At 39.7% G+C, this 21,805-nt stretch overlaps 1 protein-coding gene across 1 annotated transcript in view; it reads right to left on the bottom strand.

Moving 5' to 3' along the window:
* The window catches only part of FAM160A1 (family with sequence similarity 160 member A1), a 185,918-nt gene that overhangs the window by 88,382 nt on the left and 75,731 nt on the right, over positions 1–21,805 (bottom strand). Inside the window, exon 3 of the mRNA XM_018565148.1 lies at positions 9,251–9,479. Within this exon, the coding sequence (XP_018420650.1) occupies positions 9,251–9,352 (102 nt within the window). The 5' untranslated portion in view covers positions 9,353–9,479. The remainder of the gene's footprint in view (positions 1–9,250; positions 9,480–21,805) is intronic.

Consider the following 21,805-nt stretch of genomic DNA (forward strand, 5'->3'; position numbering starts at 1 on the left):
CATGCATGGTAATATTCTTGATACAGCTTTCCTATTGTAGACAGGCAAACTGCATAGTGTAATTTTTTTATACCTATTCTTCAATATCTTTATTATTTTAGCAGTTAATTAATTAACTGTCAAGGTAAACCTAATGTGAAGCTTTACTTCGTATGCAGGGAGTGATGCAAATTTTATACAAATATTTTAATTACACATTCCAAAGAAATAACAACAAAATCTCATATGAAGGATAAGTATGGGTGCAAATATTTTTTGGGGGAAGTCATTTCTTCCTAATGAGCCAAATTATGCAAATGCTACCATAACTACACAGAACTGAATTTAAAAGGAATTTATTTCAATAAACAATATAGAGAAATATCAAAAGTAATGTATGAAGTAGGTGGTATTTGACATTGTACAGTTTTTATGGAACATTACATTGTATACTACAGTGATCAATTAATCTGCATAGTGCCCTTTTTCATTGTAGTACAAATGCGGCCATGTAGTATGGTCCAACCACATACGACAATTCAAATTCTCCTATCGTGTGTATTTTATCGTCTGTCTGCTCCCATATCTAACAAAGGACTGTAAGCCTTTCCAGTGAACAGTCAAACTATTACAGTGAAAAAAAAACAGGAAAAAAAGTGAAGTCATTAAACACCTATTTTAAAGTTTCCTGCTGGATACAGAATAGTTTTATAAAAATCTAAACAGCTTGTAGAGTCAATGGTTATTGTCCATAAACAGACTGCAGTGCTGGGATGAAGAAGATAATACTTCTCTTTATGCTCATATGTTTGTTAATGTTTTTATGTAATGTTTTGCTAGTTATATGGGAGCACTCTACATTTCACAGGCTTCATGTGTCTATAAAGTGTGCTTTCTTTGGGATCCATAAGAAAATAAATGAGTATATAAGTACAATATAGAATAGCTCAAGAAAAAATCATCATCTCTCAGTGTCCAAGGAAGGTTGGCAAATCTCTGCACACCTCAAAAAAATATCCATTTGCATCAATAGGCAAATGCAACACTTGTAAGTACTAATTATCATTTCAAGGCATGCTCTACACAGCCTGATTCTCTCTCAATCACCGAAGGGTCATGTATGGTCAACCTTAGGGTTCTGCCCCAGATTAGAAGGTGTTCTGATCTTCAATAGGGCAACCTCTACCTCAGCCTATAAGCATCAGCAAAGCAGCTGATCTAGAGCTTGGCAGGCTGATAAAGTTGTGAAAATTGGTTTTGATCTTCATAATAAGAAGATAAAAGAGCTCAGACCTGTTCTATCAAACATTCTGCAGCTTTACCCCATCGATCAATACAAGGAACAGCGGCTGACAGGCTGCAGAAGAAGCGCATCCATTATTTTAGAACGGTGCCATTGCTGACCTCCTTCTAAAAATACTAAATCCTGGCTAGCTCTAGATTTAGTACTTCCTGAATTAAATTCCTGGAGTAAACCAACTAATAAAGCAAGTGTAAAAGCCATACTTGTTCCAGGTTACTGAGACAGTAAACATTGAGGTCATTGGATGAGTACTGCAGCAGACGTCTAGCGTTTTCAGAAGGTGGGTTCAGCAATGGTAGCCATATTTCTCTCACAGCCGCATTCATTCCATCACTAATATGAATGTATTGTTGGAGGGCAAATGTTCAGTACATTACTTTTATTATACTCTTAGCTAATCATACCATGCTTTGCTCTGGGTAATATAATGTTAAATCACCCTGGATTCACTGTAAAAACCCTCTCGTTATATAACGACATAAAAATGAGCCTGACTTTGTATGAGGCAAGACGATTAACAAGCACAACAACATCTGCTGTGCTACTGCTGAATTATTTCCTCCACTACCCATAAGCCCACATCTATCCTTTCCAGAACAAGTATTTATTATTTGTTTACCTAACATACTCTTGTGTGTTTGGAATATTACACTTTCATACAGCCATTCCAATGAACATCATATAATGAAAATTATGAGTGTGCTGGGAAATAATTCAAGTTGTACGTTTAACTGTATTCGCAACAAACTGTTAAACTATGTCCTCATTACTAAACAGTGGATATTTTTGTGACATATAAATGGTAATTCTCACTGCTTTACAAAGACAAAAATTACAATGCTGTCAGAAAGTACATCTCTCTCAGGTACAGGAGGTGGCCAGTTACTGTCTGTTTAATTGCCACTTCCCTCATCTGTGTAGCTTGAAAGCACTGGAGAGATTCTCCAAAGCTCTCCGTATACACTGATGGCAGGAAGCCTTGACACAAGACTAGCATCATTCAATTCATTTCTCTACTCATCATCTCTGTACATCTCTGTTCCACCTTATACATTACTATACAATGCTTTATGGGGTAAATAGAGATCTATGGGGCTCAGTGCTAATTTTGAATCAGCTATCTTCCCTTTACTTCCTCTAACTCTTCAGTGATCTCAGTCTGCCACCATGACAATCAATTCCCATCTAACATTTACAGGGTTATTCACAAAAGGGTGAAGAGGTTGGAGAAGGCAGGAGAAGTGAACAATCTAGGACAAAATAGCTGAACTGGAAAGTGAGCTGAATTAGAGAATTTTTCCAAATCAGCTACGTTGTCCTTGATTGTTCACTTCTCCTGCTGTCTCCAAACTCTTCACCCTTTTGTGAATAGCCCTGTTAGTTACAACACCCAGGTACCATTTTAAACAAAACAAAAATAATCACACCTTCCAATTTTTTTTTCTAAAGTCACAGCATATAAGGTTTGGGGGGATTGGGTGGAGCCTGAATTATACATAGTATCTACTGGTTCTGATTGAGATGGTTCGTGGTGATTCATTGCTCGAGAATACTGTTTGCATTTTATATAATGCAATCTGTGCTTTTGTTCTATTTTGCCTAAGTGCCTTCCAATTGCTAGGTAATTTGTAGCCCAGTTCCCTTTTATTATTATTATGCTTTCTTTGTGAAATGTTTTTATTAACTGATTATACTTGTTCATTGACTTATTATACTTTGCCCATACTTTCAACAACTTCTTGGGTTCCCAGTGTGCTTTGCATCTGTTTCCCAGCTGCTTGACGTGATGCAGTATCGATTTCTCAAGATCTTATATCTCATCATGCATTGCTTCCAGCAAGCAATGATGATGTTACATTGTTCAGATGTTGAATTGTAGTTTAGAAGACAGGCTTTGTGAGAGTTGTGACAAGGAAGGAAGTACACAGGGCTGAGTTCAATTGTATCAGTGCACAGAGGAAGTACATTCTATGGGCATCGTCAATGAGAAAGTTTAAAACATCCATATCGATATGATTATTCGGAGTGGGATAGAACTTATGAAAATTCAGTATAGAAATACGTATTTATTTTTAGATTTTGACCATGGATACCCTTTAACCTCCCTGGCGGTATGATTCTTTTTTTTTTTTCTTTCCTTTTTTACTCTGTTTTTCGGGGTTTTTTAAAAACTTTTAAACTTCCCGCCGGTTCCACCCCCCTGAGACGCGGACGCTCGCAAGGGGCGGAACACGGAAGACGGATTCGGCCGGAGGACACAGCTGGGATCGCAGACAAGGTAAGAGACGCGAAGTCTGGCTCGGGGTTACCGCTTATGGTACAGCAAATTAACCCCAAGCCAGACTCAGGAATACCGCCAGGGAGGTTAAAGATTTGCCTCCACATTGGTCCTTATCACACACTTATAGTGAGGTGGGCAATAAATGGCCTGAAAACTGCAGAAAAAGCAAATAGCAGGTCAGTTTCCTGACTGTCTGATGACATTGGTGTGCATACTCCGAAGGATAAAATGGAGAGAGGCTAAAGAGTAATGGCGATACACAGTTTCTCCAAACATAAATCAGACTGTGTGAGTGTGTGGCAAACTTGAAAGAAGTACTGGTCAGTACTGGTCATCTCTGGAGTGTTGAGTCCAAATTCAGTTAATATATATATACATACATATATATATATATATATATATATACATATACAAACATTAGAGCTTATACCGGGGACTCCACCCCATTATAAGATATTTGTATAGGGTAAAGGCATACAAGCAAATTTTACTTTGTTGGTGTGATCTATTCAAACAAAATGTGTTTCTGAGTTTATATGACTGCAAATAACAAAGGCTGCTGTAAACAGACTCTGACTAAAGCTGGCCATACACTGTTGGGCTGAACAACAACGAAAAAATAACAGATTCCTCCATCCACGCTAAACAGCATGGATGGACAAATCTCACGCTGGGGTACTGTAATCAGACAGTGGCGGGTAGCTACTGTAACTGTTAGCTTTACATTTTCTGACCGAATCCTTCGATTTTCTGATGGAAGGATGCCAAACATAAGGGTGCTGACCGGGCCACCCACTGTGTTTATTTTGTCCTGTTTATCAAGAACCAGCTACATTTCCTACAGTGTATGGCTAGGTTAAGAATAGTATATCTGTATATCTTTATCTTAAAGATGCAGTAAGCACTGCAATGTTACTTCCTGATAGGTGACCCTTAAATGTATTGTATGCATATCTACAGGGCAAAGATCACCAAGTGATCATAGAAAGTTTCCAAGGTGTTTAAAAATCTGTGTGAGGGATAACGTCTGACTGTGCATTATGGTTGGGGGTTAATTACTACACTGCCGGATCATTACAAACAATTTTTAAATCGATAGCATCACTTCAGGTAGAGTCTGCCTGGCAGAAAATGCGAGTCTATTATTACATCTGAAAACAAGTAGCGGTGGTCAAATGAAAGCTTGTCCGCTACAAGATTATAAATTGAGATTTCCCCCCACAGACACAATATTGTTCCCTGTTAATGTTCCTTTTATTGTATCTTATGCCTTAGACATGTCCTAAGAGACTGCACAGTGAAGTTTGTTTCAGCGTCTGCAGGCAATTTCTATTCAGCAATCCATTAAAAACTGCCAAATATCACGATTGCGTTGTTTCAGTAATGCTTTTTAATTATTTCTTGGCTGCCATGGAAAAGGAAATATACCATGCACCTAAATACACAACAACTTGTAGGGCAGTTGAATTGTCAGATTGCCAACAATGGATCAAGAAAGAAGGTTTCCCATTTCATAACAAAAGAACATAATGTAAAGGAATATTGATCTCTAATATAAAGATCAGGTTAGCTGATCAACATGGGGTTAAGCTTAGTTTTATCTTTCTGCATTCCAAATGTGGAATTTGATGATAATTTCCAAATGTGCATTTCCAGTTCAAAACTAACCTACTGAGTTTTGGGTCTAGTTCTGAATGTATCTAGTAATATTCTTACCATATACACTGTTTATTAATGAAACTCACAAGTTTCCAGTCAGTCATTTCATCAATATGAGTACTAAAATAACGATGGTCAAAGTGAAACAGATGTCTTTTTTCAATGTAAAGTGTATGTCCAGACAATTTTATTTTATTTTTTTAGTTTCGGAAAGTGTGAGAAAAGTGATACAGAAAACAGTCAACGGTTTTTCAGCTATTGCCAACGCTGACTATAAATGACTTACAATGGATGCTGCTCCTGCTTGTATAAAAGTTTTCTGCAGAATCAGCTGGTCCCCTGAGTACTGGCCCTGTTAAACTTTCCCTTGCGGGGTCCTATGCAGCCACCTTGCACGTGCTAGTAAGCTGTGCGTGTCGCCACAAACACACAGGCACAGCAAGGCAAGACACGGACCTGTGCCCCCTCCTTCCTTCTCCCTTCTTCAAGCTAGAAGCTTGACATTTGCTGGTGATTGTGCTCTCCCTTGTGATCTTGTATTGGACAGGAAGTTCAGGAAAGTGGAGCTGATAGAGTTCGAGCTGTTTGGAAACATGATGACTTTAACTGCTTGGGTAGAAATGTAAAGAAATACTTTGGTGGGTAATGTACATTAGTATGATCTGGATTCATTATTTGAAAACTTTGAGAGTTTACTACTACTTAAATACCTGAGTTTTTACTGGGTTATCTGGCTCTTTATTAGAGAGATTTTCCATTTCTTTCTATCAAAGTTACAATGGTTTGCAGAAAAGTACTGAGGGAAAATCAGCAACAGTGAAAGAGGCAAAAAAAATATTGATGGGAGTTCAAGCCTTCGCCTACCTAAATAAAAAAAGATTTTCCCTACTTCCTGCCTTGTGAAACTATTGTCACCAGGGCAGGAAGTGATGGAAAATCTCTCTACCAGTGCCCCGGATAGCAGTGAAAACCTGACATGGCTTCTATTCCTTCCCCTCACTATCCAAAGCTTATCTTTATATACAATATTTAAGGGCTTTTCAACTCTTACAGGAAAGTTGGAAAAATCTAATGACTGAATTAAGAAACATGAAAGGAATTTATGTTAAGTGGCAAGTGGAATTTAATGTGTCACTATAACTGAACTTATCTTAGATGCTGTGGCTTCTAAGGTGGTGCTTCCTATATGACCTGAGATCCTGAGTTGTTTCTTTGTGGATATATTCAAAGCTTCCAAGTGGTTCTAATTCATAAAAACCTACTACGGAGTTTAAACTTGTAAACATTCCTCTTTAAAGAATATCTATCGTCTGAAACTAAAAATTAATATGTATTTCTCTACTGAAGTTTTATCCTATTCCTAATAACCATATAGATCTAGAAGTTTGTAAACTTGCTTATTGAAGATGTCCGTAGAATGTACTTCCTCCATGCAGTGACACAATTTTACTCAGCCCTGTGAATTTGCTCTTCCTTGTGTCACCACTTTGAGGGCCGGTTCACACCATAAAGTCTGCGTTCTAGTGCGTTCGACCGCAGCCACGCCCCCCCCCTAATGTGCCTGCGTTCCGGGTGAGGGCGATCGCACTGCAGGTGGGGGGCGTGGCTGCGGACTCCCTCCCGCCCCTGAATGCAGGGGTGCGGCTGGCTTGCGTTCCAGTGTGTTCCGCAGGCTAAACGCACTGGAACGCGGACTTTATGGTGTGAACCGGCCCTGACTGAGTCTGCAGTCCAAAATACAACTCAACCTCGTAACTTCCCACAATATAACATCACTATTGCTTGCTGGAAGCAATGAATGATGGCATATGTAGTCTTGAGAAATTGAGAATGGACAGAAGGCAGCACTCACTACAAAAAAAAGCGATTTTTTTTTTTTCAAGTAAGCTTTGATTGCATTATCAAACTCTAGTATGTATTCCTATTACAATGCTGATGTTATAACATTATAGTATATGCTGGGACTTTACAACTCCCTGATAACATCTATAAAATAAGAGATCAATTTATTATTTCTATAAAAAGGTAACATTTTAACTATTCTTTTTATTCAATCTGTATAGAGAAGCTGATTTTATCACCTCTCTCTTCTTCTAAGTAGTGCTGGAAACGGGTTCATCCCAGACTGTTTTACCTTCTCTCATGGCACCCTTTGGGCACCAACCGTGTTTCTGACATAGTTCATTTATTTTTTATTTATTCCCTACTTCTTGTTGAGGTTCCAGGGAGTGCTTTTTCCGTATTCCTCTAATTACTTATTAGCACTGGCAACCTAGAAAAGTCAAGGATGTTTAAAAGTGATCCCAGGAAGATCTAACAAATTAACTACTGAAGGAAGGCACCCGACCAGTGAATCCTCAAAGAGAAAACGAGGAAGAAATTTACAAAAAAAAGGGAAAGTACCATGTTAGGGGGGCTGATGAAGATCCCTAATGCAATGCAATGCAATGATAAATCAAATAAAAGAAAGCACAGAATAGATATTGAAAATCTGTGTTTTAATGCAGATTTAATGTATGCATTATTTAGAAATTTTCCTTTCAAAAGTTCACCTTTGTCATATGAAGCTGAACTCTGGGCACCAAACTCTCATTAGATATAAATATATATGCGTACAGCAAATCCCTGTGAAAAAACAAATATGTCCTTATAATAGTAGCAGTGACATCATCACTGTGCTGTACACAACCTGTGCAGAGAGCAGAGCTGTGCGAGGGATCCAGCTACAGGAGGGGGCAGATACAAGACCAGTCACCCTGGCCATGGAGAGAAAGTAGCAGTGACCAGTCTTTATTACATTAAGTTCCTGCACAGAGGTAAAGTTTAATTCTGGACAACTGCACAGATCTGCACAGATGCACACCAAAATTCAAGAATGCACATGGTTCTTTTATTTAGACGATATTTGTTTATGCCGGTGTTTAGCTATAACCAAACAAGTGGCATCTAAGCCCAAATTCACACTTCAGCGTGAGTGTTTTGAGGCAATTGTGAACCTTTTTTTTGTGTTTCTGCACATTTGTTTGTGTTTTTCAGGCATTTCATGCTCGAGTGTTTTGTTTTAGCCAATAGAAAGCTAGTTACTAGAAGGTAGAGATGGTTGTTAGGCACAAATTCATGCAAAAATTTGTTTTTCAGGCATTTTTCAGGCCCTTTAGGGACCAAAAATTTGTGTTTCTGCCCCCAAAAAGCTCATATTACTTTTTCACGCTCCACGCTACAAGCAAAGGTAACACAATGCTCAGGTGTAAATTAATGAAAACAATGGGATTCTTCATGTTGAGTGTTGTGCTTCGGAAAGCATATAACAAAATACTCAGGTCATCCTGGTTATAGATATTCATTTGTTCTTCCTTCTTTGACTGGTGTTTAGAAACAAACTGAAATTAGCTGCTGCTAAACCATCACTGGAAACTTCCAAACTATTCTATTTAGATATATATACACTTATCAACCATAGCGTTATGACCACCCGCCTAATATTGAGTAGGTCCCGTTTTGCCACCAAAAGAGCCCTGATCCGTGGAGGCATGGACTACACTAGACCTCTGAAGGTACGCTGTGGTATCTGGCAAGCCATCAGTACCAGACCCTTTAAGTCCTGTAAGGTGAGGTGGGGCCTCCATGGATCAGACTTTTTTTCCCAGCACATCCCACAGATGCTCGATTGGCTTGAGATCTGGAGAAGTTGGAGGCCAAGTCAACACCTTGAACTCCTGTCCACTGCAGATGAGGAACATCCCACAATTGCTGCAGTTTTGAAGTTGCTCTGACCCAGTAGACTAGCCATCAGAATTTGGCCCTTGTCAAAGTCACTTAAATCCTTACTCTTGCCCATTGCTTCCAATGCATCAACTTCAGTGACAAAATGTTTACTTGCTGCCTAATTTATAACCACCACTTCTAGGTGCCATTGTAATGAGATAATCAATGTTATTAACTTCACCTCTCAGTGGTCATAATGTTACACACACACACATATATATATTTCCATAGTTCCTGTCATATTTTGGCCGCTATTTCATTACCTGAGCCCAGTGGTTCTTGAATACTATAGTACACGTCTCCGGGTCGACCCCCTGCAGGTTGATAGATGGCCGACTCTTGCTGATACTGACAATCTGGGCCATGGTGCGTCTTGTACAGCTTCTCACACTAAGCCATGCTCAGCCTGTTAATGGAAGGCTTGCTCTGTCTCTTCTTTAGACCATTGTCTTCTGAAAGTTACTTTTGTATAACATTACGCCTCCAGCACGCCTGTATTTTTAAAGGCAGAAACAAAGGACAGAACACATATTTAATGAAACGTATTTGGTGTCAGCTCCATGTGAGCACACAGTATCAATTTTTGCTTACTCATACACACACACCTCAAAGTCGCCGTCAGCCCATCACCTAGCAACCAGGGACTGCCATGTAAAGCATGCTAATAACTAAAGGTCATTTCTCCGGGACAGGTCTGTTCATATATTCACCTTCCCCAGAAACAATAGCTGAGACTAAGAGCTACAGCTAGCAAACATTTGAATTTAAATGAATAGGAAGTATTTGAACACTGTAACTATACATTCACTAAACTGAATTTTGGCCATTTTAAAGTCCAAACTTTTTTTTTTTTTGTGGAAAGACTAAAGATTAGAAACCCCATATGTTTTGTCATTGCTGTCTGTTTAAGCTTCACTCTGGGCCTGTTTGCACTTGTGTAAAGAGCTACATTTTTTCTGCAGCAGAAACATGCAGCTCTCTGCACAGAATGCAATTGTTTTCTATGTGCCATGTTCACACTGCAGTACAGGTGTGATCTGTGGTGCAGTGCACTGTGAAAAAATACAGACTTGGATGGCAATGTAGGAAACCGCACCACCAGGAAACCACACCAAGCTGCTGTGCGGGGGCCTGAATGGAGTGAGCAGTTTGCACACTCCAAATAAAGTTTTTTTTTAAACAAAAAAAGTAAACAGTACCTTGCGTTGTAACAACCCAACTGTGGCTCCCCGCTGTCCATATAACGGACACTAGACGCATGGTAAAGCTCTGCATTTTACCATGTGGCTAAGGGGGAATGGGGTTTCTCTCTGTTTGACCTTGTAACTATGTCACTGGGTGGAAAGTGAGTGACAATTCAAAATTTGAGTTGCCATCATAACAGGAATAAAGGGGAAGTCTTCCAATAGCCTTGCTTGTTGCAGTGACAACAGTCAAAGTGAGGATTTCCTTTCCTTTGAAGAGAGTTCTTTACCCTACCTTCTTGTTGTGTTGAAAGGACAGGAAGTGAAGGGGAATCATGTTCCCTGATGACCACAGCACAACATTCACAAATGATTGAAATTAAATACATTCATGAGAATATGCTACAGTAAAAAAAATAGCAATGTGAAAGTCCGCTCTAAAATTAAACTTTAGGTAAATGGGACAATAATGCCATGCTTGGGCACCATTTTCTTTGTCAATGACAGTGTTCATACTTGTAAATAAATAATGTCAGTGCAGAATAATTTTTCTTAACATTTACATGTTTTCAACGTTTTGCTTTTAATTTTATATATTATATACCAGCCTTTCTTAAAGAAGAACTCTGGGCAAACTTTGTCTTAACCCTTGCAGTGGTTCTACCCCCACACTGCAAGGGTTAAGTGCTAATTTTTGTTCAGGTGCAAAAATAACAAAGTTATACTCACCCAATTCTCTGAGCCAGCCGCCTGTTACAGCGCTCCCCCCAGCCTGTCTCCTCCTACACTGCAGTGATTACATGTGCCTCAGTGTCCTCACGTCCTATACAGAGTGTATTGGACGTGATCCCTCACAGGACCTTAGAGGATCAGGTGTGTATATTTTTGTTATTTTTGCACCTAGACACAAAGGAGCACTTAATCCTTGCAGTGCAGAAGTAGCCGCACTGCAAGGGTTAAGAAAAAGTTTTGTTTGGAGTTCTGCCCAAGGAACCCTTGAAAACATTTTCAATTTTTGAGGAACACCTGCTAAAAATATTATACAGTATCTACAGTTCAAGGTACATTAGCATGATCAATAAGTAAGTTTTAAATAAGAGAATAAATAATATGGCGAACCTAGCATATTTGACACCAAGAGCTAATCATTTTTTTATCACCCCCTACCAAGTAATGTTCAGTAATATTCTTGAGATGAAATGAATAGTAAAATAACTACAGGAAAGACAATCAGTAAAAATTGTGGAGTCCTCTAGTGGTCAGAGAAGACCTGTTCACTTACATTGGTGGTTAGTGCAAAATTGGCTCTGATGCATTGGTGGTCAATGTAGGGTATAGATCAATTTGCCATTGCTCACGGTTCATGGAACCTCTAGCAACCTCAGAATGAACCCTGGTTTAGAAGCAGTGATGTACACTGCACATATTTGAATGTCATTTCCACAGCCTCTCAAATCCAGTGACATACCAGAAAGTCCACAAGTAGATCAGATGGGTTAAGGGACATTGGCAATGACCCTTCATTAAATGTTTAGTGTGAGAACTACAATGTGTGTAGACCTTTTGGACATTCAAGGCTCTATAAATCAGTAAGCTTTAGAAAATGACAAAAGCACAAATAATAATGAAGTGGCTTATAGAAAGATAATAAATTTTGTTCATCTTGATCTTTATTTATTTTTACAAAGGGCTTTGATTGTGATACCATCATTACAAACCATGTAAAAGCGGAAACAATTATCTGATAAGATCTGTGCATTGCTGAATTATCTCAGGAAACATTTCACACTAGTATTATGTACAGAACATTTCGATTCCTGACAATCTCCAGCACAACACAGTTTACTGCAGAACCAGGGAGAAAAAAAGTTTTTACTCCGGCAATGGTATACTTTGTGAGCCACAAAAGATATTGAAAAACTTTTTAATCTTCCAGTGTGAAGTGCAACAAAACAAGTAAAAACGTTGTACAGAACACAGTGCCCCAGTTATGAAGCAGCAGAATTGACTTACCATGTCCAAAATTCTGCTTTAAAAAAGAAAAAGAATGATGTGCTTTATAAATTAATAAACATGGAATAAACATTTTAAAAAAAGCCAGGGGGAGAGTCAAGTCATGTGCCCGACCTCTCCTTAAAAACCTTAAATTAGGCTTCCCTTTTCCTTGTTAAAACCCAATTCCAAGAATAAAAAAAAAAAATACTAAACTGTCATCTTCATCTTTATTAGTCTAGTAAAGAAGCAAACAGCTATATAGAAAATGAAGAAAGATTATTTGAAATAAAACATGCTGCTATAAACTGCACAGAATGTACCGTGAGTAGACATAATGTAAATAAGTTGAAGTTGAATTTTTCTGCTCTCTAATTGGAGACTGAAATTGTAAACTAGTCTTGAGAAAAACAATTAGAGCTAGATCCTAATTAAAGTAGAATAGGGATGAGTTTTAGGTTTGGGTAGACCAAGTTTAATCTGAACCTAGCCTGTCTGCAGTTTGGAAAATGGATGAACAAAATGTCAAGATTTTGCCATTTTGTCTGCCTGCCCAAACCTCCAGCTGATGCAGTCTGGTCATTTATTTAGTGACATTATTACTTCCACCACTAAAAAAAAGCTTCCCGGATGGCTTGTTTCAAAGTGTAAACAAGCTGTCAGGGATCCCGGGTGTCGTCATTGACCAAATATGACCTTACCATATTCGGTCAATAAGGTCACCCAACATACCCAGCCAGTTTGTTTACATTCAACAGGTGGTTGGGAACCGTCACCTGCAATGGGAGTAGCAATCAGGCATCATCCATCGTCATTGTGGTGGGTCGTCGGGGGCATCACTCATCTTGATTGACTCTGGATTTACATCAATGACACCTATATCCACAGGACCTGGGATGTGGGGATGAGCTCTTGCCCACCTCAACATGGGAACAAGATGCAAGGAGACTTCACCACCCCCAGACATGGTAACCTGTATATTTTGAGGGCATGTGGCCCGGTATGGTCCTTTCCTGGACAGCCAGGATGCATGCCTGGATAAGGGTCTGGTATGGATTTGGAGTGTGTTATCATCATGTGTTGCCATGCAGAGTTGAATAGAGTATTTGTTATTAATGTTCAATAAAGTTCCAAAAAAAAACCCCACTGCAATGCATTGTTATAATGCATTGCAGCACGGGTACACATCACACACAGGCAGGCATGCGTTATGCGCAGCAAAGCATACACCCACAGGTGTGAATGGGCCCATTTAAAAAGGTTCCACAGATTTAAAAAAATGATTCTAATGCTGGCACGTGGGGAATTTGTGAATGCAAAGCAATACATTAAGTCATGCCTAGACGTTCAAGCAAATAATGCAAATTATTTTTGTTGGCTCTGTCAGAATTATAATATCTAGATCAAATAATATAGTGGTAGCAAGAAATTAATCATTATTTTAAATGTTAGGGCCTAACATGTCTACACCTGAAATACTATTAATCAAGGCATGTGAGTGAGCAAATAAATGCAAAATCACTTTAATGAATATGGAAAATTGAAGAAATTATTAGAGTATGTATTAATTTAGAAACCATAGGAAATTAAGGTGAATTATGCATTATGATGAATGATTACCATTGTGTCAATCAGAACTAAATAAATATGCAAGCTAGACTCCATATTTGCTGAGTCTTTCAGAGGCAGAATTCCTGCATTGCGTGCACAGCTGAATCGATGAAGGATGTTCTCAGACTCTAAAAAAGATTGGGAGATATGGCTCAGTGCCCAACAACTGCTCCTATCATTACTCCCTGACACTGAACTTCCATTAGCAGAGGGCAGCATTCAGTTCTGTAGCCAAAGCAGCCCCATCCTGTAGTCTCTTCTGTTCAGATGGTATATGCCATAGAACAATGTTTTCAACTCGAACTAGAACTCCAGCCAAAAAAAATATTTTGGGATTAATGCGATTCCACACTATGGTCAACTTATCTAAAAAAAATAATAGGAAGCTGCTGTACTCAAAATGCAGTCACTTATGAATATAGGAAAAAGTGCATAACCCTACCAATTTAAGAAAGCTATACGTGTACAAACATCAATCCTTCTTAAAGTGCATATTAGATAAATAATTAATTTCTACTAAAGTGCATTAAGATCATTGATTCCTACTAAAATGCATCAAAACATTTTTAATGTACAATAAATAAAGTGAAAACAAGCAATACATTCTTACAGAGTGTATAGCTCAAACACAAAAAAATATGAATAAAAAATATATATCTCTTGAAAAGTGTGAAAATAATATAAATCAAAATATCCAATATTAATAATTTATATATATAAGTGTTCAATTGATCTTCCACAAATGTGATAAAAGAATCCAAAGAGTGCGCCACACAACGATAGTGTCTTAATATGATCACAAGCCAGAATCCCAAGTGATCCACAACACCAGACTTCAACGTTTTCAGGCGTTAAGTGGTTAAAAGTGTCACTCTGCTCGTGCAGAGATAAAGCTTTCTAGCCACACTCACCGGAACCATTTGACCCTCTACAATGAAATGGTCAAATCACACATGATGTATTATTGCACTAAGGCACAGTCCCTTCTGATCCCAGTGCTTCTTTCCAATCTGCAAAACCTCTATAACCGCCCCTTCTATTGACATCACATGCACTGCGGCATTCACACCTCCCTTACGCACGGCCAGCTCCTCGCTTGACATTGGCCAATATTTAAAATATTTTTGATGCACTTTAGTAGGAATCAACGATCTTTATGCACTAGTAGAAATTAATTATTTATCTATTATGAACTTTAAGAAGGATTGATGTCTGTACACCTATAGATTTCTTGAATTTGTAGCGCTGTGCACTTTTTTCTATAAAAAAAATGATTAGCCCATTAAAAGATAAAAAAGCATTTGCTGCAATACACACCCTCAATAACACCTTCAATCTGAAGTTGTCTCCCACAGTAATTAATTTCCGCCACTAGATGTTCTCATCTTCCATGTTAAATGATGACCAACATAATTCACCTCCTTTGAGCCCAGGCTGCCATGAACCCTCTCACACATGAACCCTATCACACAGCCTGAGCTTAGGGTGAACATTTTCAAAAATCCACTGGTGTGTGGCCAGCTTAAAACAGCACCATGGTCTCTTAGGGGTCTATTCACTAAGCTGCCGAAGGATCTAGCCGTAGCTCCGGCTGATCCTTCGGCTAGCTTCGGCGCCAGGACCCCTTCGGTTCAGTAGAACCGAAGGGCTGCTGTACGGCTATTCACTATAGCCCGTACAGCTCCCGAAGTCCGCCGAGCGGCTCAGTTAAGTCGAAGGCATATGCTTCGGCTCGACTGAGCCGAGGCGAAAGCCGAAGCTGGCCGAGCGGCCGGCCGACAGCCTGCTTCTGACAGCTGGGCGGTGCCAGCCGTGATCTTACGGCTGGCTCCGGCCACTTGCACAGACAGATCAGCGTCCCTGGTTACCAGGTAACCAGGGACACTGATCTCCAGACAGCCCAACTCTCCTGGGTGCTCCGGGAGTCTCCTGCTATTAGATAGCGGCTCCCAGCCGCCCGGGAGAGAAACACTTTGTCCGCGAGAGTAAACCTATCCCTGCTCTGTTTCTTTTTTTTCTTCTGACATCGGAGCCTTTGGCTGTCGTCAGAATAAAAAAAAACATCACCATAGCAATACATAGCTAGATTCCTATTGGCTATTTCAATTTGCAATAGCCAATAGGAATCTAGATATGCATTCCTATGGTGATTTTTTTTTTATTCTGACGTCAGAAGAACCGCCCGGCCAATAGAAAACAGTTGGGCGGAGCTAGCTGTCACTGCTAGCTCCGCCCAATCATTTTCTATTTAATTGTTTACTACTTTTTTAACTGTTTTTCTATTCTGCTCAGTACCATAGAGGTACCGAGCAGAACATCCAGCTATTTACTCACTGCTGTTCGGCATCTAGAATAGGCCGAACAGCAGCGAGTAGCCGCCTGCCGGAGGTTTGGCATAGCCGATCCAGATGTTGGATCGGCTGAGTCGAACTCCTTCTGCACTTCGCGTCGACCGAACATGCTGAGCATGTTCGGCGGACCCGAAGCCAGACGAAGCCACCCGATGTACGGCTGATTTCAGCCGATATATGGCTGGAATCAGCCGTACCAGCCTGAAGTGAATAGCCGAACAGCGTTCGGCTCACTTCGCTTCGGGTCGGTTAGTCACTCGGCTGCCTACGGCAGCTTAGTGAATGGGCCCCTTAATGTCCGTTCAATCATGTCTTCAAGCCCTATAAATCTTGCCAATTACAGTGTAAGTAGACAGCTAAATACAGATTTGAAATACACATCTGTGGACTGTGGTAACTGACATAAAATAATAATTCTGTTAATTCGCTTTTTGGAATCCAAACACTGTGCATGTCCTGACCATTTACTTTTCTACACTGCTGTGAAAGAAAGGCTACTTGATCTAGACTAGAAAAACAGGTCACTAATAAGATCATCTCTGTGCTCTCCAATCGACTAGCTAGGTTTGTAGGAGACATAGCACTGTGTAATGTAGTAACATCTGATTGGCTTATAGTGCCGCTCTACCCTCTTCAAGTCTGAATGCTCACATACAGCAGGCTAGCATAAAAACACAGGTTGAGGAATTATCAAAAATATACTGCTCTTTTTTTAATGAATGTTTATTTAAAATTAAATAGTCTTTGATGTCTGTCTACACTTTAGCAAAACAAAAACTTTAGAATATTGTTAGAAATATTTTGTTTTGGTAAAGTTTGTTTGAATTTATTATAGTTAATTGAGTCATATCGACAACCGCTTTCGACCATAGTGTTGAATAAAATCAGAGGAGCAGGATGGAAATTATTTCTCGAATGAACAAAATTGTAACAGTGAATGTGAAAAACTTTACCAATAAATCTGAATGGTTAAATCAAAAGAAATTTGGAACGACATTCTTCAAGTCTCTGATGGCATTATCGAATGTTCTGACTAGATATCCATATGAACATTCATGCAAAAATCTACCAGTGTGTGGCCACTTTACACTATAATGACAAGAGTTCTAACAATATACAAGGGCGACAAGATGTTATATACTGTATGTACATTGGTACCGACATTGTATCTTTATAGATCCACATAGCACCTCATTTACATCAACATAGGAACAATCTGTCACAAGGTACATACACTCCTATTTACCTCCCATGGACAGGAACAACAGTTTACATACGGTCTCCAAATGTATACAGTATAGAGGTGGTGTTGCTTTTAACACCATCCCCCATACAGTGGAGGAAGGTAGGGTTAATGTTTATGGAGGAGGTTGTAGGGCTTGACATCACAACATCTTGAAGTACTTTAATGAAATATCACCTGTGGTTATAGGTGTGCATTTTTACCACAGAGTCAAGGAGGTGTAAAGTGTGATCACCATGGATGAAGTGTTGTAATGACATTTCATTCATGTGTGCAAGAGGCCAATGTATGGAAGTTGAGAAGACCCACTGCTTTCATAAAGTAGGACCAACATATCCAGACATAGTGTATTTCTACTTTTGCAGTTACATTTGAGAACCCACTAGAAAATGCTCTAAAGAGAAGGAAATCCCTGAATGTCAGCAGGGTCATCAGGACTAGTGTCCCCATTGAAAAATTTTCCCTGTTGTGATGGCAGCCCAAAAAATGGGATTTTCATTAATTTTCACTTTCAGTGATAATGGTTACCAGGACAAATAGAGAGGGTGAATATCCCTAACGGTGACACAGACAGCAATAGAAACCTGACAGATCTTTTCATCTCTCTCCACTCTATCCAAAACTAAAAAAATAAGTTTTTTGCTTCACTTGTACTTTAACACTATATGGGGGGAGCTAAGTAGGATTTGTAAGCAAGTAAAAAACACTTAAAAACGTAAGCACCAACTCAGGGCCGGTGTAAACCTGGGCAATCCATGACCGCATGGCAATCGAGCGCGATACCGGGCAGATTGCCACGCAGTCACAGAGTTGCCCATCGCCGGCGATCGCACTGTTGGTGCCATTATTTTCTAATGGCACCCCAGTCGCATCGGGCAGATTGCGCGGTTTCCCGCCGCGATTCCGCCCATGCATACGAACACGATGCTAAAAAAGCCGCACGTCGTGTATGGCAAAAAAGGTACATGTAATCAATGTGGCCATGCGGCAATCACTGTCTGCAATTGTGCACGACCACGTGATCCGGGGACGCGTGTCCCGGATCATTCAGGTCTACTCCGGGCCTTATACTACATAAATGGGAACATGTAACAAATATAAAGTAGGTATTATCCAAATTTGCCTGCAAAAGTGGAAGTACACTTTTTTAGGAAATAACATTTGTAAACAGCAAGTTATCAGAATACACCACAAAGTCTCTACTGTGCTAATTATAATACTCAATAAATACAGGCACATAAAAAGAACTAATGCATAGAGTAACCCCAAATCAAGATCGTATTTAAAGTCTAAAAGACGTTTCAAACCACCCATGTAATATAGAAATCTCCAAGCGCATCCCTGCTCTCACCAAAATTAAAACATGAAAGGAGCCATTAAGGGTTTCAGAGGAGAATACAGTCTTCAATTATCTAATCCCTACTTAAAAATACAGAACACTCAACTGGCTTTCACAAAGATAAAGGAAAAAAAATAACTTGAAAATTATTTAAATGTTACGGATAAACCATTATAGCCTAGAAAATTTCTTTTCATAAGCTCTTTCTTGGAGCCTTCAAGAAGAAAACTCAGTCCAAGAGGGAACTTCATCACAGGAAGGATGTTAATGCATTATCCTTTGAAAATGGACAACTAATGACATTTCTAAGTTGTTAATTAGGACGGCAAGGCAGTTTGGAAAAAAATTAATACGTTATTTATTTTTAGAAAATGTGCAGATTGTAAATGATCAAAACACCTGATCTATAACTAAATAACAACAGCAGTTTTTCCTAAATACTAAGGGATATATTTATAAAGCAGGCAATGTGACATTCACTGTCATTTACATGTATTTCCATTTTTGCAGCCAAATTAACATAACACCTATTTTATATTTGTTACATATTCCTATTCACATAGCATAAACTAAAAAAATATTTAAAAATTGTTTCTTGTAGTTTAAATTGCTTTGATATTGTTTAGGATTTCTTAGCTTCTTAAGGGTTAAAATTGCTACTCCCTTCTCTTTCTTGATAGGAGGGGTTGTGAGGGGTGAGGGGTTTGCATTGTATGTTAATGAAGTTAATGAGAGAAACACAATCCTCAAATTTAATTCTTAAGTCCCCGTTCACACTATGGGGTCTATTCACTAAGCTGCCGAAGGATCTAGCCGTAGATTTGGCCGATCCTTCGGCTAGCTTCGGCCCCAGGACCCCATCGGTTCAGTAGAACCGAAGGGGTGTTGTACGGGCTATTCACTATAGCCCGTACAGCTCCCGAACGTGGCCGAGCGGCTCAGTCGAGACGAACGCATATGCCTCGGCTTGGCTGAGCCGCTCTGAAAGCCGAAGCTGGCCGGCCGACAGCCTGCTTCTGACAGCTGGCCGGAGCCAGCCGTGATCTTACAGCTGGCTCCGGCCACTTGCAGAGAGATCAGCGTCCCTGGTTACCTGCTAACCAGGGACACTGATCTCCAAACAGCAAACTCTCCCTGGCGCTCTGGGAGTCTCCTGCTCCCGGCCGCCAAGGAGAGAAACACTGCTGTGTCTTTTTTTTTATTATTCTGACACGGAGCGATGTCAGAATAGAAAAAAACTAATTTGCCCATTGGAATGCATTACTAGATTCATATTGGCTATTTCAATTTGCAATAGCCAATAAGGGGAGAGTTTTTTTTTATTTTCGTTTTTTTTTTTTACGGCACAGAACCGCCGGACAATAGAAAATTGCTAGTCATTGCTAGCTCCGCATAATCGTTTTCTATTTTCTTTTTTTTAAACTTTTTAAACTATTTTTCTGTTCTGCTCGGTACCTCTGAGGGACCGAGCTGAACAGCCGAGCCGAATGCCGCTCAGCGGCATTCGGCTATTCACTCACTGCTGTTCGGCATCTATAAGAATAGCCCGAACAGCAGTGAGTAGCCTGCCAGAGGTTCGGCTCAGCCGATCCAGATGTTGAATCGGCTGAGTCGAACTCCTTCTGCACTTCGGGTCAGCCGAACATGCCTAGCATATTCGGCCGACCCGAAGCCACGTGAAGCAAGCCGATGTATGGCTGAAATCAGCCGTACCAGCCTGAAGTGAACAACCGAACAGTGTTCGGCTCACTTCACTTCAGGTCAGTCATTCACTCGGCTGCCTACGGCAGCTTAGTGAATAGACCCTCATGTGATGCAGGAATGCATACGAACACACGTTCGTGCATGTTTTTGCCGCACATTGCCCATTGATTTCAATGGGTGCTGCATGTGCAACAAACACAACAAAGTAGTCCTTGCAGCATTTTTTAGCTGGAAGCGTCCCATGTTTTTTCCGGCATATTTGTATATAGCAATATACAGTATAGTGTGTTGTTACAAATTTTCATAAAACATGACACAATTCATAGTCATGTTTAACCAGTTGACATCCGCGGTGTTAAACCCCCTTCCCATCCAGGCCATTTTTCAGTATTCAGCGCTGCGGTACTTTGACTGACATTTATTCCGTCATGCAGCGCTGTACTGAAATGAATTTTATACCCTTTTTTGGGGACAGATAGAGCTTTCTTTTGGTGGTATTTATTCACCACTGGGGGTTTTATTTTTTTACTATATTAAGGAAAAATTACCGAAATTTAAAAAAAAAAACAGTTTCCCCTATATTAAATGATAAAACATTTATTATTACCCAATTTTTTGGTAAAATATAAAAGATGGGGTCACGTCGGGTAAAAAGACACTAAACATGTCAAGCCTTAAAATTGCGTGCGCGCGCGAAACCTCAAAAAACGATAATACCCAAAATTGGCCATAGGCGACGCTTTAAAAGCTGTTACCGCTCATCAGTTTAGTGTTATCAGTGATTGATGGCCCTAAAATGATTGCTCTCACTGCGACGTTCGCGGCGATATGTAACATGTGTAGCGCAATTGTAATTTTTGCGCGCTGGGGCACCGGACGCGTATTTACGTTTATAGGCGCGTAAACGTGGGGGTGGGGGAGTTAAACATTTTGGGGGGGTTTTTTCCCCTTTTTTTATATGTGGCTTTTATTTTATTTTATTTTTTTATGTGTTACTTTTCTTTTTTTTTTTATATATTTTTTTTTTTTGCACTTATTGTTATTGCTATTATATAGGGGGATAACAACCCCCTATATAATAGCAAAGGCACACTGACAGGTCCTCTTTATGGAGATATTAGGGGTCTCTAGGACCCCAAAAGAAGCTGATGAAGCAGAGATCTGCCGCGAACGAGCACATATAGGCGATGTTATTGAATACTGAAAAATGGCCTGGATGGGAAGGGGGTTTAACACCGCGGATGTCAACTGGTTAAAGACCAGTGCTGTGGATAAAAGTTATAGTTGCAGTAGTGATAATAATAATAACTAGAGGTGCACGGAAATAGAAATTTAAAAACCGAAACGAAACCGAAATAGAAAAAATTGTCAGGCCAAAGCCGATAGCAAAACTG

The sequence above is a fragment of the Nanorana parkeri genome, unplaced genomic scaffold (genome assembly GCF_000935625.1).
Source record: "Nanorana parkeri isolate BGI_ZX_2015 unplaced genomic scaffold, ASM93562v1 scaffold818, whole genome shotgun sequence".
Taxonomy (NCBI): domain Eukaryota; kingdom Metazoa; phylum Chordata; class Amphibia; order Anura; family Dicroglossidae; genus Nanorana; species Nanorana parkeri.